Source organism: Gossypium raimondii, chromosome 13 (genome assembly GCF_025698545.1).
Source record: "Gossypium raimondii isolate GPD5lz chromosome 13, ASM2569854v1, whole genome shotgun sequence".
Lineage (NCBI taxonomy): Eukaryota > Viridiplantae > Streptophyta > Magnoliopsida > Malvales > Malvaceae > Gossypium > Gossypium raimondii.
In genome coordinates, this window is record NC_068577.1 from 52,044,815 (window position 1) to 52,062,460 (window position 17,646).

The following is a 17,646-nucleotide window of genomic DNA, read 5'->3' on the forward strand; positions in this document are numbered from 1 at the left end:
GGTCTCCAGGTAGTCTGATCCATACCTCTGACTAAAGCCTTTGACAACTAACATTGCCTTCAGTTTTTTTAAGCTACCATCAGCATTGTGTTTAACTCGATAGACCCATTTAACCCCAATGATCTTCCTGTTTGCTGGTCTTTCAACTAGGTTCCAGGTTTGATTCTTCTCGATCATACTGATCTCATCAGACATTGCTTGCTTCCACTCTTGTTGACTTCTGCCTCTTCAAAACAACTTGGTTCTACAATGGCTACTTGTGCTCTTTCATAAATATCAGCCAATGATCGAGTGCCTCTAACTGGTTCATCATCAACATCCATTTCTGATGTGTCTTGATCAGTTTCAATTTGGTCTGATGCAAGACCTTTAGTCACTGCCTCTAGTTCATTTTTCTCCCAATTCTAACTTGCTTTCTCATTGAACACTACATCTCTGCTCACAAAGATTTTATTTGTGGAGGGTTCCAAAATTCTATAGCCCTTTTTGACTGTGCTATAGCCTATTAGAATCCCTGCTTGAGCCCTTTTATCCAACTTGCCTCTCTTCACAGCTGGAAATTGTGCATAACATATGCAACCAAAGCTTCTGAGATGAGCCAGTGATGGCTTGAATCCAAACTAAGCTTCAAATGGAGTCTTTTGAGCTAGGGCCTTAGTTGGAAGCCTATTTTGGAGGTGTTTACTACCTCAGCCCACAAAATTTTAGGCAAATTCTTCTCAAACAAAAGACACCTGGCCATATCCATCAAACTTCTATTTTTTCTTTCACTAACCCCATTCTGCTGAGGTGTATACACATTGGTCAGCTGATGTTTAATACCTGCATTTTCACAGTAAGTTTGAAACTGAGCTAAGGTATACTCAGTCCTATTATCTGACCTTAGTGTCTTAAGTTTGCAGCCAGTTTCAGTTTCAGCAGCAACTTTAAACTTCAAAAACACAGGAGCCACCTCTGATTTTTATTTCATAAAGTAAATCCAGCAATATCTTGTATGATCATCAATGAAAAGAATAAAGTACCTGTTCCCATTGAGAGATTCGATCTTCATTGGTCCACACACATCTTGTGCACAAGTTGCAGCCTTTCTGAGGCTCTCCAGGCTTTGTAGGTAGGAAACGGCAATCTTGCTTGTTTTCCTTGCTGACATATCTCACAGATTTCATCATTCTTCACTGAGTTAGTGAAGTTTTCAGCCAACCCTTCATTTACCATCTAAGCCATCGATTTGAAGTTTGCATGTCCAAGCCTCTGGTGCCAAAGCTTGGAGTCATCAATGGAGGCAATACAAGCTAAATGTGAGTCATTTTGCCAATCTACTTCAAAACATTTATCAGTCATAGTGACTGTCATGAAGCTTGATCCATTTGGATCAAAAATTTGGCATTCCTTCTCCTTGAACACCACTGAGTAGCCTTTCTCTAGCAGTTGAGCAATGCTGAGAAGGTTCCTATCAATTTTAGGTACAAGGAGCACATTTGAAATGACTTTGCCACCTGTAGGAGTGCATATTAACACATCCTCTTTTCCTTCAGCCTTTATAAACTGACCATAATTCCCAATTTTTACTTTGGTCTTGCAAGTTTTATCCAAAGTTTTGAAAATGGTTGCATCTGGTGACATGTGATTTGTGCAACCACTATCTAACAGCCAACCTTTTGAGCCCTTCTTTTGATTTGCTGAGCATGATACAGTAAAAACCTGTATGAGGCAAAAATCCAGCAATATCTTGTATGATCATCAATGAAAAGAATAAAGTACCTGTTCCCATTGAGAGATTCGATCTTCATTGGTCCACACACATCTTGTGCACAAGCTGCAGCCTTTCTGAGGCTCTCCAGGCTTTGTAGGTAGGAAACGGCAATCTTGCTTGTTTTCCTTGCTGACATATCTCACAGATTTCATCATTCTTCACTGAGTTAGTGAAGTTTTCAGCCAACCCTTCATTTACCATCTAAGCCATCGATTTGAAGTTTGCATGTCCAAGCCTCTGGTGCCAAAGCTTGGAGTCATCAATGGAGGCAATACAAGCTAAATGTGAGTCATTTGGAGTCATTTTGCTGCTAGAATTGGCTCTGCCTTGGTTTGCCTTTGTTTTTGCAGACCTTGTCAACATGTCCCATCTTTTTACAATATTGGCATTGCACATCTGGCCTAAACCAGTAATTTCAAGATGACTAGCCCTTTTGCAATGTCTACAAGGTTGGTCCCTTCTTCTTGTGGTTTCATGCTTAAACTTGTCCCTCTAAGTCTTTTTACCTTTGTAAACAGAGGTATTCGATGTTGGCTTAGCTTTGGCTTGAAAGGCTCCTTCTTGGTGCTCCTCTAGTCTAGTAGCCCTTCTCTGTTCTTGTGCATACAAGGCATTGATTAACTCAGTTAAGGAAATGGTTGTCAAATCCCTTGAGTCTTCGAGAGATGAGATTTTTGCCTCATACCTCTCAGGTAAAGTGGATATAACTTTCTCCACTATTCTGGCTTCACTAAATTGCTCTCCAAGGAGCCTTATACTATTTACTACAGCCATAACTCTGTCTGAATACTGCTTGACTGTTTCTTCCTCTTTCATCTTCAAGTTCTCGAAATCCCTTCTCAAGTTTAGTAGCTGTTGTTGCCTTATTCTTTCAGTTCCTTGAAACTCTTCTTTCAACTTATCCAAGCCTCTTTTGGTGTTTCACAGGCCGTGATTCTCATGAAAATCACATCTAAGACACAATTTTGTATACATGACATAGCCTTATGCCTTTTGTTCTTTCATCAGCATGCTGCTTTATCTGATCAACTGTTGGATTTGCTCTGAGAGCTGCTGGCTCAGCATCTGAGTTAACCACTTCCCATAGGTCGAATGCCTGCAGGTAAGTCTTTATTTTGACTACCCAAATATGAAAGCCCTCTCCATTGAAGACTGGTGGTGCAACTGGTGAAAAACCTGATAAAGCCATAGTTCCTGGTGTTGAACTATAACAGGTCCTCTAAGACTATAGCTCTAAATACCAATTGTTGGAGTTATGAACAAAGAACAACAAAGTTCAGTAAGTAACTTAAGCAGCAAGATTCGTGACTTGCGGTAGAAACAAAGCAGAAAACAAAACAAAATTTTAAAGTAAAGCTAAAAGAATGGAGAGCATATGGATGAAATATTTTTGAATTCATTCATTAAAGAAAAAACGACATGAAGTCAATACATAAAATCAAGCTTCTAGCTTGTCAAAACAGTAGGTTAACCTAATTAATACCTACTACCATTAAGTAATCTAGAAACTTGAAATAATTAACTTGCACACATGAATAAAGCTGATTAATTAGCTCAATCACTATCAATATTACATCAAATATCATCCTAACATAGTTCAAAATGAACTAGATTACATTACATTAGCTGAGAATTACAAAATGAAACAAAACATCATTTGCTTGCACGTGAAATCTGCTGCCTCTGCATGGTGGTCTTCGATGCTGCATGCTGACCAGCCTTCAACATGAACAATGGGAGGCACAATGGAGTAGGAGAAAGAAAAAAAAATAGAGAACAGAGGGGAGCACTAAAGGGGGACGACAAAGGATGAAGCAGAATAAAAAAAATTGATGGAGAGGAGAAAAATAGTATTTATAACTAGGGTTACTAGGTAAGGGAGTCATCTAGGGTTTTTTTTTTTGGCAAAAATTCAGTAAACAAAAAATATACAGATGAGGGAAATCAAACTTAGGTCTAAAGGATAATTTCACTAGCTCTTTACCACTAGGCCAACTACTCATTCTTACTATAATTTTACCACCTTATCAATTAGAAAATCAGGATGTGGCAAACATACAAATTAAAAATACAAATGTGAGTAGGAGAAGAATCAAACCCAAGACTCAAGGATGTAATCACAATTATCTAACCATCTAACAAAAGAGCTAATATGTTAAAAATATTAATTAAAATGAAAAAATCTTAGACCAACATGAAATAAAAATGTGAGCAGGAAAGGAGTCGAACTCAGGACTCGTGGATTAAAACACTAATATTTAATCATCTAACTAAAACTAAAAGCACATTTTATTGGACGCGTTTTTTCAATAAATATCACAAAAATCAACCTAAACAGTCAAATATTATTAATAAATAGCCTTTTACATCATTTACCCCAAATATAAGGTAAGAGTTTAATTCTTTTCTAATGGTTGGTTGTGACTTGAGGGAATAAAGAAATTCATTGAGTTGCTTGAATCACAGTAGTAAGTTGTTGCTTAATCTCTCTAATAGTATTGTGTGTTTGTTTAAAATATGGTGAGACTGCTTAGCTATGTTAGTCAAACTTAGGTATATGTTATGGTTAATTTATTCAAGTTTCATTGTAACAACTCGATAGTTAGGGGTGTTGAAAAGTGTATTTCCAAGACACTGTTTCTATAAATTGATAAATATTTACAAAGTAATTTAGTAGCAAATTAATTTTATTGGATAGGTAAATTGCATGAATTAGGAACTATTTAGGTGTAAGGACCAAATCGCGTAGGTGTTAAAAGTTAAATTATAGATTAAAATAAATTGAAGGGCTAAAGTAGCAATTACACCTATATATTTTAAAGTGGACGACATAGTGATATGTGTTATATATATACGATAACGTGTAATAATAAATAAGTAACATGAAAAGTATGTATGTATATTATATAATAATAAATAAAATGAAAACAAATTAATGAAATAAAAATGAAAGTGGAAAGTGAGTATGCATGCAAATTAAAAAGGAAAGAAAAGAAGAGAAAGAACGAACGGCTAAGTCACCTAAGGGTTAAAATTCAATTTGGTTAGTGTAATTTAATCTCTTTTTTTTGTATTTTTATGTTTCGAATCTCGGTACTTAGAACTACTTGACTCATGCTATAATTTTTAGTATTGTTTAAGATTTTAGATGTTGTCATTGTTGAGTAGTTTAGGTATTAGGGGTTAATTTGATAGATTTTAAAGTTAGAAGTGAAAAAGGACTAAATAGTGAAGTAAATTATTGAATTTGAGCAACAGGATTAAATTATGAAAAATTAAAATTGAAATTAAGGGTAGAATTGAAAATAGGAAGCTAAATTTAGCTTAGAGTGAAACTAGTATAAAATTTGAGGTTAAATATGGATATTAAATTTAGTCTCGGTTTAAGGACTAAATTGAGGATTAAGCAAAATATAGCAAAAAAATTGAAATTCTTGTGAATTGAATGGTATGTTATTAATTAATTGTAATTATTTTATTCCATAATAAACGTCGTTCTGAAATCCTCGAGTAAGAAGGGAAAAGACAAGGTCGGCATCGAGTAGCTTGGAATATACGATTTGTGTTTCTATAATCCGAATTAAGTTGTAAACTATTACATATTGCATTGTTATGTATGGTAAGCATTTGAGGTGAGTACTTTTATACTTTGAGATTGAATTGAATTCATAGTTGATTTGAAATGGATTGATTTGTATATTATGAAATGTATTGATTATGTAAATATTGAATTGACTATATGTGATCATGTACATATATATGAAATTGAGACATTTGTTGTATTGAAAAGTGAAATGAAACTCTATTAACTGTTTTGTGCTAAGTCGGATATAGATGGCATGTCATAGGATAGGAAGAGTTTAGGGATTTCTTCAACCTCGAGTCAATGAGGCACTGGGTGCCAATTTGCTTCGGTTTAATTGATGAGACATTGGGTGTCAAGTTATATAGCACTGGGCGTAGTTATTACTTCAAATTTATCCAATGAGGCACTGGGTGCTAAACTGGTGTGTTGGTTGGATTCGTGAATCTGTTCGAATCCGAGTCGTATTAATAGGAAAAATAAACGATAAAATCGATGTGTTCGATATTGAAATGACATGGTTGAGAAATGGAAATGGGATGTGAAATGAAATATGAAATGGTAGATTGGTGTGAATATGGATTGAATTATGAGAAATGAAATCATGAATTGGAAATAGAGATGAAATATGTCATTGAATGAATTGGTTTCTCAAATGCCATATGAAATACTATTGTCATGTATTAAAATTTGTGAACTCTATTGAATGTGAATAAAGAATGAGTAAGTTGGAATTATCGATTTGATACCTATGTTTTATAACATTACTTATTGCATCTCTATATCTTAACTATTCATATCAAGTTTAAATTGTTCAAATTATAGAAATACTGCTGAGTTATACTCTGCGTACGGTTTTGTTTTCCGTGCGCAGGTTAGGTACTTTCAACTTATCGTCGACTTAGCATCCAACAATAATCCCAAGCTCAAGTGTGGTGATGTTTTATTTTGTAATGGCATGTACCTAGGAGGTCCTTTGGTTGATGTTGGTTATAATATAATGTTAATTGTTAACTTACACCAATGCTTATGATGTAATAATTAAATGTTTTGATTTGTTAGTAATGCCTGTGACCCTAATCCGACGATGGAGAAGGGTTAGGGGTGTTACAATCATATCCTCATGCCTATATCTAGTTATGAATTAGACATAGGTACTTCAAGAAAATGAATAGTAAGAGTAACATAGCTATTTAAAATGTTATATGAGCAATTGATTTGGTCGTAGGGTCTGAATTTCACTAGTGTATATATTATTTTTCCTGGGAAAAAGTTTTAAATGTAAATTCATTCTTCATTTTTTCCAAGGTTCAGGGAAGATGGATTTAAACGGGCTAAGGCAGAGAATGCATACATTTGACCTAAATCATGAGATCTCTAAGCTTTAGTCAAAAGTTAAAAAAAATGTGACATGTGTTATCTTTCAATTGGCTAATGTGCAACAGTAGAAATTTGTAAAATGGATTAATAGAATTTTTAGCAGTAGTGACCAATTTAAACAATTATATTAATAAAGTGACTAAATTTAAAAAAAAAACAATTTTGAAATGGCCAAAACAAGAACAAAATTATTGATTGAGTGACTTGCAATGTAGCTTACCCAAAAATATAATGACAAAAAAATTAGATGTATAATATAAGACCTTAAAAGACCTCTTTATATAATAGTCATTTTAGCACTCCCAACTTCCTCACATCCAAGACGAAAAAGCATAAATTTAGATTTCAAACTGAGACTTATGCTTGTCCTAATGTTTTCGGTCATCATCAAAATTTTGTATTCACCAGTGTTTTAGTCGTGTCTAATTTTTTCTTTAGATTTTTATCATGTCTCAATGCGTTGAATATGTATTTCGGTTTTTCCATGTAAAACCAAGAGTCGTAATCGTGCTTCATATAACCATAGAGGTATATGTAAGGTAAATCATACGAGGTTGAATGTTTTTTAAATTGGATCGGATTGGGAATCAATCAACCTATTAATTTGGAGATAGTGGTTAAGTTGTTTGAATCACGACAATTTTAAATCATTATTAAACTGTGAATTAAATTCAAAAAATTGATAATAAAAAGAAACTAATTGAATCAATTTTTATGATTTTTGGACTATTTTCATCTAGCTCAAACTCGAAGAAAAAAAACCCCAACCATTACCCAATTCAACCCGTCCAATATCAATATAAAAAGGAATTTTAACTCTCCCTGGACCTAATTATCATTTGTTGCTGCGGTTTTCTTGCTCTGCTTACCCTGCTACAAACTGTATGCTCAATTCTCTCTTATTATCACTAGTAAGTCCAAGTTTTTCACAATTTTTCATGGAGATAAATGGGCAAGTCGAGAAGCTAAGGCAAGTCTATTTAGTAAACATAAACTAGACCCGCTAATTCGTATATATATATATATATATATGTATGTATATATATTGTAATTTTGTTATTTCTTATGTCATCAACTCCATATAGCTTTTGGTTTTGTTAATCATTGGTTTAGGTGTTTTTACGTTGTAACAGTCTTATTTTTAGTGGTAGCGGGATTGTGGTTTGAGACCACAAATTTTCGTCGTGTTGACTCGTAAATATTATTTTTAGAATATTTATAGTCATTAGGGTCGTATTAAAATTTGGTTAAAAAATTTTAACGTTTAAATAGTTAATTAAGGAAAAAGAACTAAATTAAAAAAGACGCAAAATTTAATAAATCTTGAATTCTATTGATTTGATAGCCTAATTATTAAATGAAAAGGGACTTAAGCAATAGTTAGTCCATAATTTTATTGATTGAAAATAATAGGCTTTTAAATTGTTGATCTATAAGGTTATAATTAAGGGTAAATTTGTAATTTAGTTAATTGACTAAAGATTAATAAAACAAAAAAAAAAAAAAGAAATTGGCTATCATCTTTGATGTTCTTCCACCGAAAATCAAAGAGAAGTTCATTTTTGGAGCATCGAATTCGGCAAAACATAAAGCCTTGCATGTGAGTGATTTCTTTATTTTTTTTTTTTTTTGTAATTTTTATGTTTTTGAGATCATTGCAACTAGGTTTAGCTAGCTCGTACCTTCGTTAAAAATCTTAGAAGTTTCCATTGATGAATCTTGAACGTTTTTTTTTTTATAATAGCTATGTATTTGAATCTTTGGTTGTGTTATTTGGTGATTTTATAAAGTGATTTTTGTTAAATTTTGATTTAGTGATTAAATTGTGAAAATGTAAAATTTTTAGGATTTTATAGTGAATTTGATGTTTACTGGGGACTGTTTAAGGGCCTAGTATATTTGGCTGTAAGGTTGACTTGAGAAAAATGGTTAATTTTATGATTTTTGGGTTAAGGGACTAAATTGAAAAAGTTGTAAAAGTTAGGGGTGATGTGTAAATCCAAAAATAAAAGGTTATAAAATGTAAAATGAATTGGAGTGTTTAATGTAAGCTAATAATTGAGAAATTTTACATTTTAAATCAAGACTCAATTGATACTCGTGGAAAAAGAAAAATTGTAAAATAGTCTTTAAACTTTTGCAACTACAACAATTCAGTCCAAGTAAATTTTACAGTTTATAATTTAACATCTATATAAAATGTTAGATAATATAATGTGATATAATAGATATATTTGATTATAGATGATGTAAGGTTATTTGAGAGATTTATTGAATTTCAAGATCAGATTGAATGCGGGTTAGAGTACAATCGAGATATGGTGCATTATGGGAGATTGGAGTGGAGATTGTTGTGGAATGATATATATGTTTTCCGAGTAGGCCGAGGTTCAGCATTTGTTGCGAACTCTCATGTTATACTTTGTTTTGGTGTGTTTTGGATGGATTAGCTCTTATGAGCATATGGTGTGTTTCAGTTGGAATATCGATGTACTCATAACCGTTAGCCATTCATCAGATTGTAAATCTCGGTAAGATAACTTGTTTAGTGATTTTGATGGTTTTGTCATGTATTTGAGTTTTGAATTGAAGTTTACAATTCACCGATTGAGATTGTGGATGACATGGAACACATATGGTTGTATTATTATTTGATTTGTTGTACTTACTTCGGTAAGATTTGTCATTTTAGTACGTCGAACTTACTAAGCTTCAATGAGCTTACTTGTGTTTTTTTTTCTTGTAGATACTTTGAAGATTAGATGGTCGGATCGGCACTCAAGTCACACTATCCACTCATTTTCGGTAGTTTTTGGAGCATTCATTTTGGATTATATGTCATGTAATAGACTTATATGTCATTACTATTGTTTTGGATATGTAAAATGTTAAGTATGATCTTAAGTGCAAATAGTCAACTTATATATGATATATGTGAATAAGGTAAGATGTTTTAATGCAAATATATATGGTATGTGTTAATAGAATGTTGTGTTTGAAGTGCCTATGATAGGCATATTGGTTAGGTGTTAAATTTTGTGAATTGATAAGTTTTGATTGATGATTCATTTTGATGTATAATTATATATACTTGTGGTATCAATGAGGATACATTGGTTAGGCACTTAGGATGTTGATTTAGCATGTTTTTAGTTTGTTTAATGTCACTTTGAATAGGTCTTTTGGCTGGTAAATGAATTACTTAGAGTCCAAGTAAGCTTGAATTGGTAAAGTTGTTGTTTAAGGTTCATTTTGGGTCCACATGGCCTGAGACACGGGTGTGTAACTCAGTTGTGTGAGACACATGGCCTAGCGACACGGTCGTGTGTCATCTGATGAGTTCTTTAGGATGCAAGTCGGTGAGTTACACGGCCTAACACAAGGCCTGACACACGAGCGTGTAGGGCAACTCAGAGAGTTACACGAGTAAGGACTCGGATTGGGGTACGGCCGTGTCCCTAGTTCACTCTTTTTCCATAACATTCACTCTTTTTTTTTTTTATCTTAATATCATAATCATTTGATTTTCTATTAAAACTACCTAATTGATTATAAAACACAGCAAAAGGGGAAAATATTGGAGGGAGGGAGGGAGGGAGAGAGAAATTGGTGTGGAATGATCGGAATACAAGATTTTGCCAAGATTGAAACATAAAATTTGAAATAATTAGAATTAATAACAAAATAATGTAAAGTCACCAAGATTTTTCTTAGTGCAAGTAATTGCTACATGACTTGTGGCAATATTGCTAACAACAAATTGGTTTGGAGTGTCGGTAATTTTTAATTACAATTGTATTATAAATAAGTAGCAAAATATGGGATAAATGTTTGGAAAAATTGAAACCATAAAAGCTAAATCTATGTGATTTCATCAAATTATATTGGAATTTTAAACATGGTATAAAATTATCACATGTTGATACAAATGGATATTGATGTATAACTCAAACTTTTAAGTCGATTACTTTGAGCCATAATATTTGACAAAAATCAACTTTTAAATAAATAGTTATAGAGGTAATATAGATTACTTCTTAATTTTTCGGTTTTCTTTTTAAATAAGGTAATTTAATGTTAATAATAATATGCCTAAATTCTTCTTCAAGTGAGTAGAATTTGGTTAGATATGAGGAAAACAAATCTGAGTCTGTATTATACGAGGATCACCAACTCCTTGACCTTGAATCCTAATGAGCAAAATAATTCCTCCCTTTATTCCAAAAAGAATAATCATAACAGTACCTGCCAGCTTTGGAAATTAACCTTTTCATCATTGCATTACAAAAACAAACAAACTTCGTATCCAATTCTAATTTTACAGACATACACGTGAAACAGTGACCATAAGAATGAACCATGCACTGCCCATTTCAATCATCAAACACTCGGTTTTCAAATCTAACTGTCGTAAAACTCACCTATATTTATGGAGTATCCAATTCCTGAGAAAGAAAATTCAAGACCGTGTACCACTGCTTATATGATCAGGAAGTGGAATTGCTTCTGTGAAAACAAACCGTTTGGTGGCATGGAACAGTTTAGCCAGCTGCACAACTGCGGTTTGAGAGGCACTTGTCCTTGGTGAAACAGCATCCGGAAGTGCTGGCATACATTCGGGATGGAACTCCTCCTTGTTGTAGGTTTGCACAAACAATGTCAATACTGCCCGACAAAAGATAAATCTGCAAATTGGATACAAACTAAGTTTTAACTGCAAATTGTCAAATAGTCTTGGTTACAAGTCCTACTTGCCAACGCATGAGCAAAGAAATTCTAGATAGAGGGCAACAGTCATAATTCTCTCATCACATATGTACATTTATGTTACTTGGATTCTAGTTTCAAACATAGTTGTATACTACTGACTGAGTGGTGACACATTGTGGCACTTTCTCCAATCTACTGTGGTGGGGTTGGAAGAAAAAGGGAAGAATAAATCCAGATTTGGGGACACCTTTTAAGTTCAGCATAAACCAGTGTAAAAAAGCACTAGACTAGATGTCAAAATGGTTAGACCCCGATTTCTAGTTCAACCGGTTGAATTGTCCAACTAATTTAAATGAGTTTTTAGATATTTTAAAAAAATTAATGTTAAATAAACATTAAATGATTAATAGAAACGTACATTTGACTTGATGATGTTGGATTTACTATAAAACTAAAAGGTTTAAAATTTCAAATATCATCAATGTAAATAATAATAATAATAATAATAATAATAATAAACATAATATTAAACTGGTTTTCCCGATTAAATTGGTCAAGACTAATTAAATTGCCCACTCCAAGTCCAACCACTTTCAATTGGCTGATCTAGTTCAGTTTCAACACTAGAAAGAACCAAGCTCAAGTGTTGCAAAAACATTAAAAAGTGAGACTCGTTAACCACCACGTTAAAGAGAGACTGAAAAACTTTAATGCATATGTTTGGCCAAATTTCATAAAAATCAACAAACATTTTTACCACATGCTTCCCTAAACATTTCAACCCTCACAATAGAACACAAAATTACCTAAGAAGAAACCGTCGTAGGAATGGATCTCCAAGAATCTGCGCCCAGACAGGATCAACATTATCTGATGTTGCCAATTTCAAGCCCCAGTCATTTAACGATGACGAAAGCAGGCTTTCAGCATGTTTATATGTGTCCTGGAATTTTTCTAGCAGTTAATATACCAAACAAATAAAATGAAAAAGTAGTGGATTTCTTCCTTACCATTTCAATATCAGAGCCTGAAATACCAAGCAACAGACAAAAAGCCTGCAATGGAGCTGTTAGGAAAATTGTGAATAGGCTACCAACTGAGTGACGAGAAGCATCACTACTGCCAATTGGAAATGAACAGTTAGGGGACAGAAGCAATGCAGCTCGCTCTCCTTTCTCAGCTCCACTAATAGCCTGCAGACATTTTAACACAAAACAATTATAAATTATGCACAATAAAAAGTATCAACAATAAACGAGACATAGTTTGACACACTTGCCTTAAACACCTCGCTGGCATCACTTTCAATTATTATAAAAAGTGGTCTTCTTGTGAATGGAATTAAGTCGCTAGGGTAAATACAGTTCAATCCTAGAAATGAGTTATTAGATGTCAGGACAAACATTCATAATTCTAGAAGATATGGGCGTAATAATGTTAAGACTATGAATAAAGAAATACCAAATTATTAAAGGACTGACGTAATTCTCAAATGGAAAATGAGTAAGACCCAGTACAAACATAAATATCAAAAATCTGAAAAATAAAGACCAGCCATTTAGGAAGCTCCTTAAGCATTTAGATTATGCCAGGAAGAAAGTTTCAACATACAAACAATATGCTTGGCATGATTCTTGGTTGCAAAGCATTAGAAAAAGCAGAGATGTTGCATATTACTTTTTCACATGATGAGACATGTTTGATAAAAAAAAACCGTGAGAAAGTGAATCCTAAAATTAACTAGTACTAAAACCTACTATCATTACAACAAAAAAACAATGTAAAGAATCATTGAACAAGATCCCAACAAGGCTATCAACTGACTGGCATTTGTATGAGTTATGACTTTACAAAATGACATGTCCAATAGGCCTTAAGTTCATAATGGAGAATAGTTTTGTGAGGAGATAGGTTATATATGAAATCTCTTCAATTCATCCCATAAGTATAGATTAAGCCATCAAATAAGCTAAACAATGAACAAAATAGCAGATTATATGTACGAGATTGATAATTGCTTAGAACTTTGTGAATACCTCCACTCCCGCGATTACCAAACTGCAAGCAACCAGTATGGTAACTGATGCAATCTCCTTTCTTTTGACTTGCCGAAGGGTTTGGGCTATTGCTTGGTGAACTCATAGATGAAGTGGAGGTTCCATCTGAGTGAATTGTATGAGATTGAAAGTCCCTTGTAATATTTTCTGCTGTGTTGATACCGGTCCCAGAACCTGAGAGAGACAACGTATGTCCAGTTGTTCCTGAAGTAATTTATTATAAAAGGCATGAGCAGCAGCAATTATGATAATGAACGGGGAGAAACATGGCAAGCATGAGCCAAAACTGATCACCTGAAGCTGACAAATATACCAAGAGAACACCATCAGGAGGGAGCTCCTCACAGATGGTTGCCAGAACCTGCTCACAGAAGGTACAACAACATAAAACATACTACAGAGCAAGAAAGGGAGCAAGAAAGGTAGCACGTATAAAACCCCAATTTTATTAGTAAACCCCACAGTCATTGTTGACGTTGGCAGATGAGTTACATAAAAAAGCTACACCATTTGTGTCAAAGTATATGTGTTTTACTATATCCCTTGACATGCAAGAAAAGTCATGTACTCATGTACAAAGTATCCAGTAATTCCTAATTCCCTGAAGGGTAAGAAAATATCTCATTAATGGACAGAGAAATTATAATTTGTCAAGGTAATAATCTCCTTTATCTTCACATAAATTTACAATTAATACTTACTTAGATATGTTATTGAGATAAAACACAATTGATGCTCACCAGCAGCTTAGAAGTACTGAATTTTCTTTTGCATCCCTATACTTCCTCTGTACTAATACAGAATGCAAGAGCCTAAGTTGGTCTTATTATGAACTTGGCTTCGCTTAAAAATTGAAATGAGTTTATATTATCCTAATCCAATCAATCACTCAATACCTTTACTCTCCTTTCATTTAAAAGGTACACCCATTGGAAAGCTTGACTGCAACACTCCAACTCTTCTCTCCCTCTCCCATATTTCTCTTGCCAAAAATACTTAATTCATTAAACTTTATTCTTTCCTGGCCCCAAAAAAATTTTAATCTATTCCCATCTTATTGTAATAATTACACCTCAAAACACAACCTTTAGGATTCGTTGGCTACTAAAAGCAGCATTATGGAAGCCAACAGCAACCTAATCGGCCCCAAAACTACAACCTGAAGAAAATATCTATTCACAGGTTTTAAACTTACCGCAATAAAATGTGTTAGAGATGGACGATATAATACGGCTTTTCTCGGGTTTGGTGGCAAAGTAGGATCAGCAATATCTTGGGAGTGGTTAATGGGACTAGATGCTAATGCTCCATTCTGACCACTTTTACCACCAGCTGACGGGTAGAAAGAACCACTGGGCTCCCATTCCAAGCACTGAAGCATCCTAAAGGTGTCAAGAGTGAGCTCCGAAAATTTGACCTGATCAAGAATAAACAAGAGAAAAAGATAGATTACAAACTATTTTTAATTCATTATGACAAAAGTAGAAAAATGAATTCAACATTTTTAATTTGACCTGATTGAGAGTAAACAGTAGAAAGAGGTAGATTACAAGCTATTTTTAATTCATTAAATACGGATGTGGCAAAATGAATTCAACATTTAAAGTTATATATACATATATCTGCATACATGCATATAGCAGACGCTATACCATTTATCAGGAAGACAGGAAAAACAAAACCTTCCCTAACCTCGTTATGGTGGTAGCTGCTCAGCACAGCATCCCGCAATCTCAAATTCTTTCTTGCAACTGGTGCAGCAACATGAGGTAGAACATCTGGGTGAGGGTCCAGTACAAGACTATACCTTAAAGGCCTGATATTCATAAAAGCGGTGTCAGCTTTCAAAAATCTTACTATCTCCTGAACCACCAGCTTCCATTCTTTAAAGTCAGTGTCCTGGAGAGAAACTGGGTTACAATCATTAATCTGGACACAAGTAATCACTGTCATTCAAAAAAAACCAAATCTGAATATTAAAAGGAGATTTGGAGGTTCCTAAAAGACCATCTAACCTCTGAATCAAACCATCACCAAATGACAGGAACCATGGAAATTTTAAAACATTGGATTACAGTTGCTTCCACAACCAAAGATTACTATATTCTCTGTGAAACTTTGGATTAATTTTAAGAGGGAAAAAAACAGATGTAACATATCTTGTTTATTCCATGATATACTACTAATGATGTTGATTACCTCTTTCTTCCATAACTCAAAAGTCAACCTCGCCCCCCCTCCCCAAAAAAAAAAAAACAAAGCCCCGAAAAAAGTGAAAAGAAGCATATAAATAACTTCATCTTCACAAAATGCAGTCTTATTTAAGGCACATCTATATTTCATTAGCTGTAGAAAAGAAGCATGCATGGTTACGTCATAAAGACCTGGAAAGTCCTCTTGCATTCATCAACCAACATCTTCAGCTGATTAACTAATTGATGCACCATTTCTCTCCGGTTTAGAACCAAACACACCATCAAAAACCTAGCTAGAAACCTCAATTGTTTATTTGCAAGATTGAAATCCTGAAATGATCCCTCTCTGAAGTACTCCCTTGTCAAAATCGCCTCGTAGAAGATATATGCCTCAGACAAGTAACTCGCTTCACTTGTTCGCATATATTGTCCATAATAAAGCTGACCAATTCGTGATGCAATCTCACCAATCTCCCATCTCTTTAGCCCTGCTTCAACTAGTTTCTGCCGATTTTCCTGCTGAAACTTCCACAACTGAGTGTAGACTTTGAATACCTTGTAAAAGTATGTATCGTACCTATGAAGTAGAAACCAAATATGCCAAGTTCATTAATAAATTGTCTTTCAATTAATGTTTCACGAATTATAGTTCCATTTACACAATAAAAGAACCACACTATTTCAATTAACTAAAGTTCTCTTCGATTATCTGTTTGAAGACTCATCGTCTACAATTCTCTGTTTCCTTCCCAAATAATTCCTAACAGGCAAAAGCAAGTGGTAAAAGTAAAATCATAATTAATTAAAAAGGAATGACAAAAATGCAATATCAATTCAAAATAATTATTCAAGATTTATTAAAAATATATATTTTGTTATCAGAAAAAAGTTAGAACTTCAAATTTAGTTGTTTGAATCATAATTCAGTTTCGCATCCAAATGCATTCTTGCTTTCTGTTTCAGGAAAGTGAAACGAAAAGGCAAAATTAACCACCAAATCTAACCTCCAAAAATAAAGGAAAACGAAAATAAGTTTGCATAATCCAATAGTTTGGTTTGACATCCTAAATAAACCATTCTCGAAAATAGATTTTATAATTTTTTTTTTCTCTCCAATTAAATTATTTACCTTTAAAATTGCAGAAAAATCAAAGAAATTAAAAACTACAAATCCTAATTCCCAAACGACGATAAAAGTAAAGAAAAGTTTCACAAATATATATATATATATATATATATATATTATACCTGTTGCGCTCATAGTAAGGCAAGTCTCTGATCTTCGAAAATTTCTTATCAGCTTTATCAACTAAAGTCCAATACCTCTCGCTCACCGGAATATTGCTACTACTGGTATTGTTGTTCATCTGCTGCTGCGACATTTCGTTCTCTTATTTTTCTTTGGACTTACGAATGCGCTCCGTCGGCTTTCTCACAAGGCCGCTACCCCAACTCTCTCCGACCGAATTGGAGGTCTTATTTACTCCGATGCCATAATCGTAGAGGGTTACCTGGAAATTCGAGTGAAATTAAGAGGGGCGAATCTAGAATTTGATCAAAAGAATAGAGGAGAGGTTTTTTGGTTTTTGTTTTTTCCTTCAATATTTGGTGATCGCACATCGCAGTGACTGTCTGACTGAGGTTTTGTGAATTTATCAATTTCACATTTTCTTTTAGTAGAAAAAGAATTTTGGTAAACCTCACGGCGACTCTAAAAGGACATTTTACAAAAAAAAAAGCCTTTTTTTTCAAAAATTTTCGAAATGGGCCCATTATTTAATTATTTATCGAAATAGTCTATTTTCCGGGAAATCGCGTCCACGTTAGCGCGATATCAGAGTACGCGTCAAGAAATCGCGGCCACGTCAGCGCGAGTTGCTCACATGGCAACAAATCGCTCCCTCTAGGACGCGATTTGTTGCCATGTCAGCAACTCGCACTGACATGGCCGCAATTTCCTGACGCCAC

At 33.9% G+C, this 17,646-nt stretch overlaps 2 protein-coding genes across 2 annotated transcripts; both read right to left on the reverse strand.

Moving 5' to 3' along the window:
• Window positions 1–1,215: 1,215 nt before the first annotated feature.
• Window positions 1,216–1,908, reverse strand: LOC128036220 (uncharacterized). The gene is made up of 2 exons (XM_052627144.1): window positions 1,762–1,908; window positions 1,216–1,701 (listed from the first exon to the last, which is right to left on the reverse strand). The coding sequence occupies exons 1-2, from the start codon at window positions 1,906–1,908 to the stop codon at window positions 1,216–1,218; spliced, it is 633 nt and encodes a 210-aa protein (XP_052483104.1).
• A 9,002-nt stretch (window positions 1,909–10,910) lies between these two features.
• On the reverse strand, window positions 10,911–17,340 carry LOC105783206 (uncharacterized). Its single transcript, XM_012608515.2, has 10 exons — window positions 16,927–17,340; window positions 15,868–16,255; window positions 15,176–15,382; window positions 14,679–14,900; window positions 13,778–13,844; window positions 13,463–13,687; window positions 12,706–12,797; window positions 12,437–12,619; window positions 12,233–12,369; window positions 10,911–11,401 (listed from the first exon to the last, which is right to left on the reverse strand). The coding sequence occupies exons 1-10, from the start codon at window positions 17,058–17,060 to the stop codon at window positions 11,176–11,178; spliced, it is 1,881 nt and encodes a 626-aa protein (XP_012463969.1). The 5' UTR covers window positions 17,061–17,340; the 3' UTR covers window positions 10,911–11,175.
• Between the last annotated feature and the right edge of the window lie 306 nt (window positions 17,341–17,646).

Bases quoted from the DNA above. Each gene is read 5' to 3' on its own strand.
- LOC128036220 (XM_052627144.1), bottom strand. From the start codon at position 1,908: ATGATGAAATCTGTGAGATATGTCAGCAAGGAAAACAAGCAAGATTGC. The intron at 1,702-1,761 runs GTACTTTATTCT...TGCCTCATACAG, and splicing joins GAATCTCTCAATGGGAACAG to GTTTTTACTGTATCATGCTC.
- LOC105783206 (XM_012608515.2), bottom strand. From the start codon at position 17,060: ATGTCGCAGCAGCAGATGAACAACAATACCAGTAGTAGCAATATTCCG. The intron at 12,620-12,705 runs GCAAGTGTGTCA...AAATGTCTGCAG, and splicing joins ATGCCAGCGAGGTGTTTAAG to GCTATTAGTGGAGCTGAGAA. The intron at 12,370-12,436 runs GTAAGGAAGAAA...GAAAAATTCCAG, and splicing joins CAGGCTCTGATATTGAAATG to GACACATATAAACATGCTGA.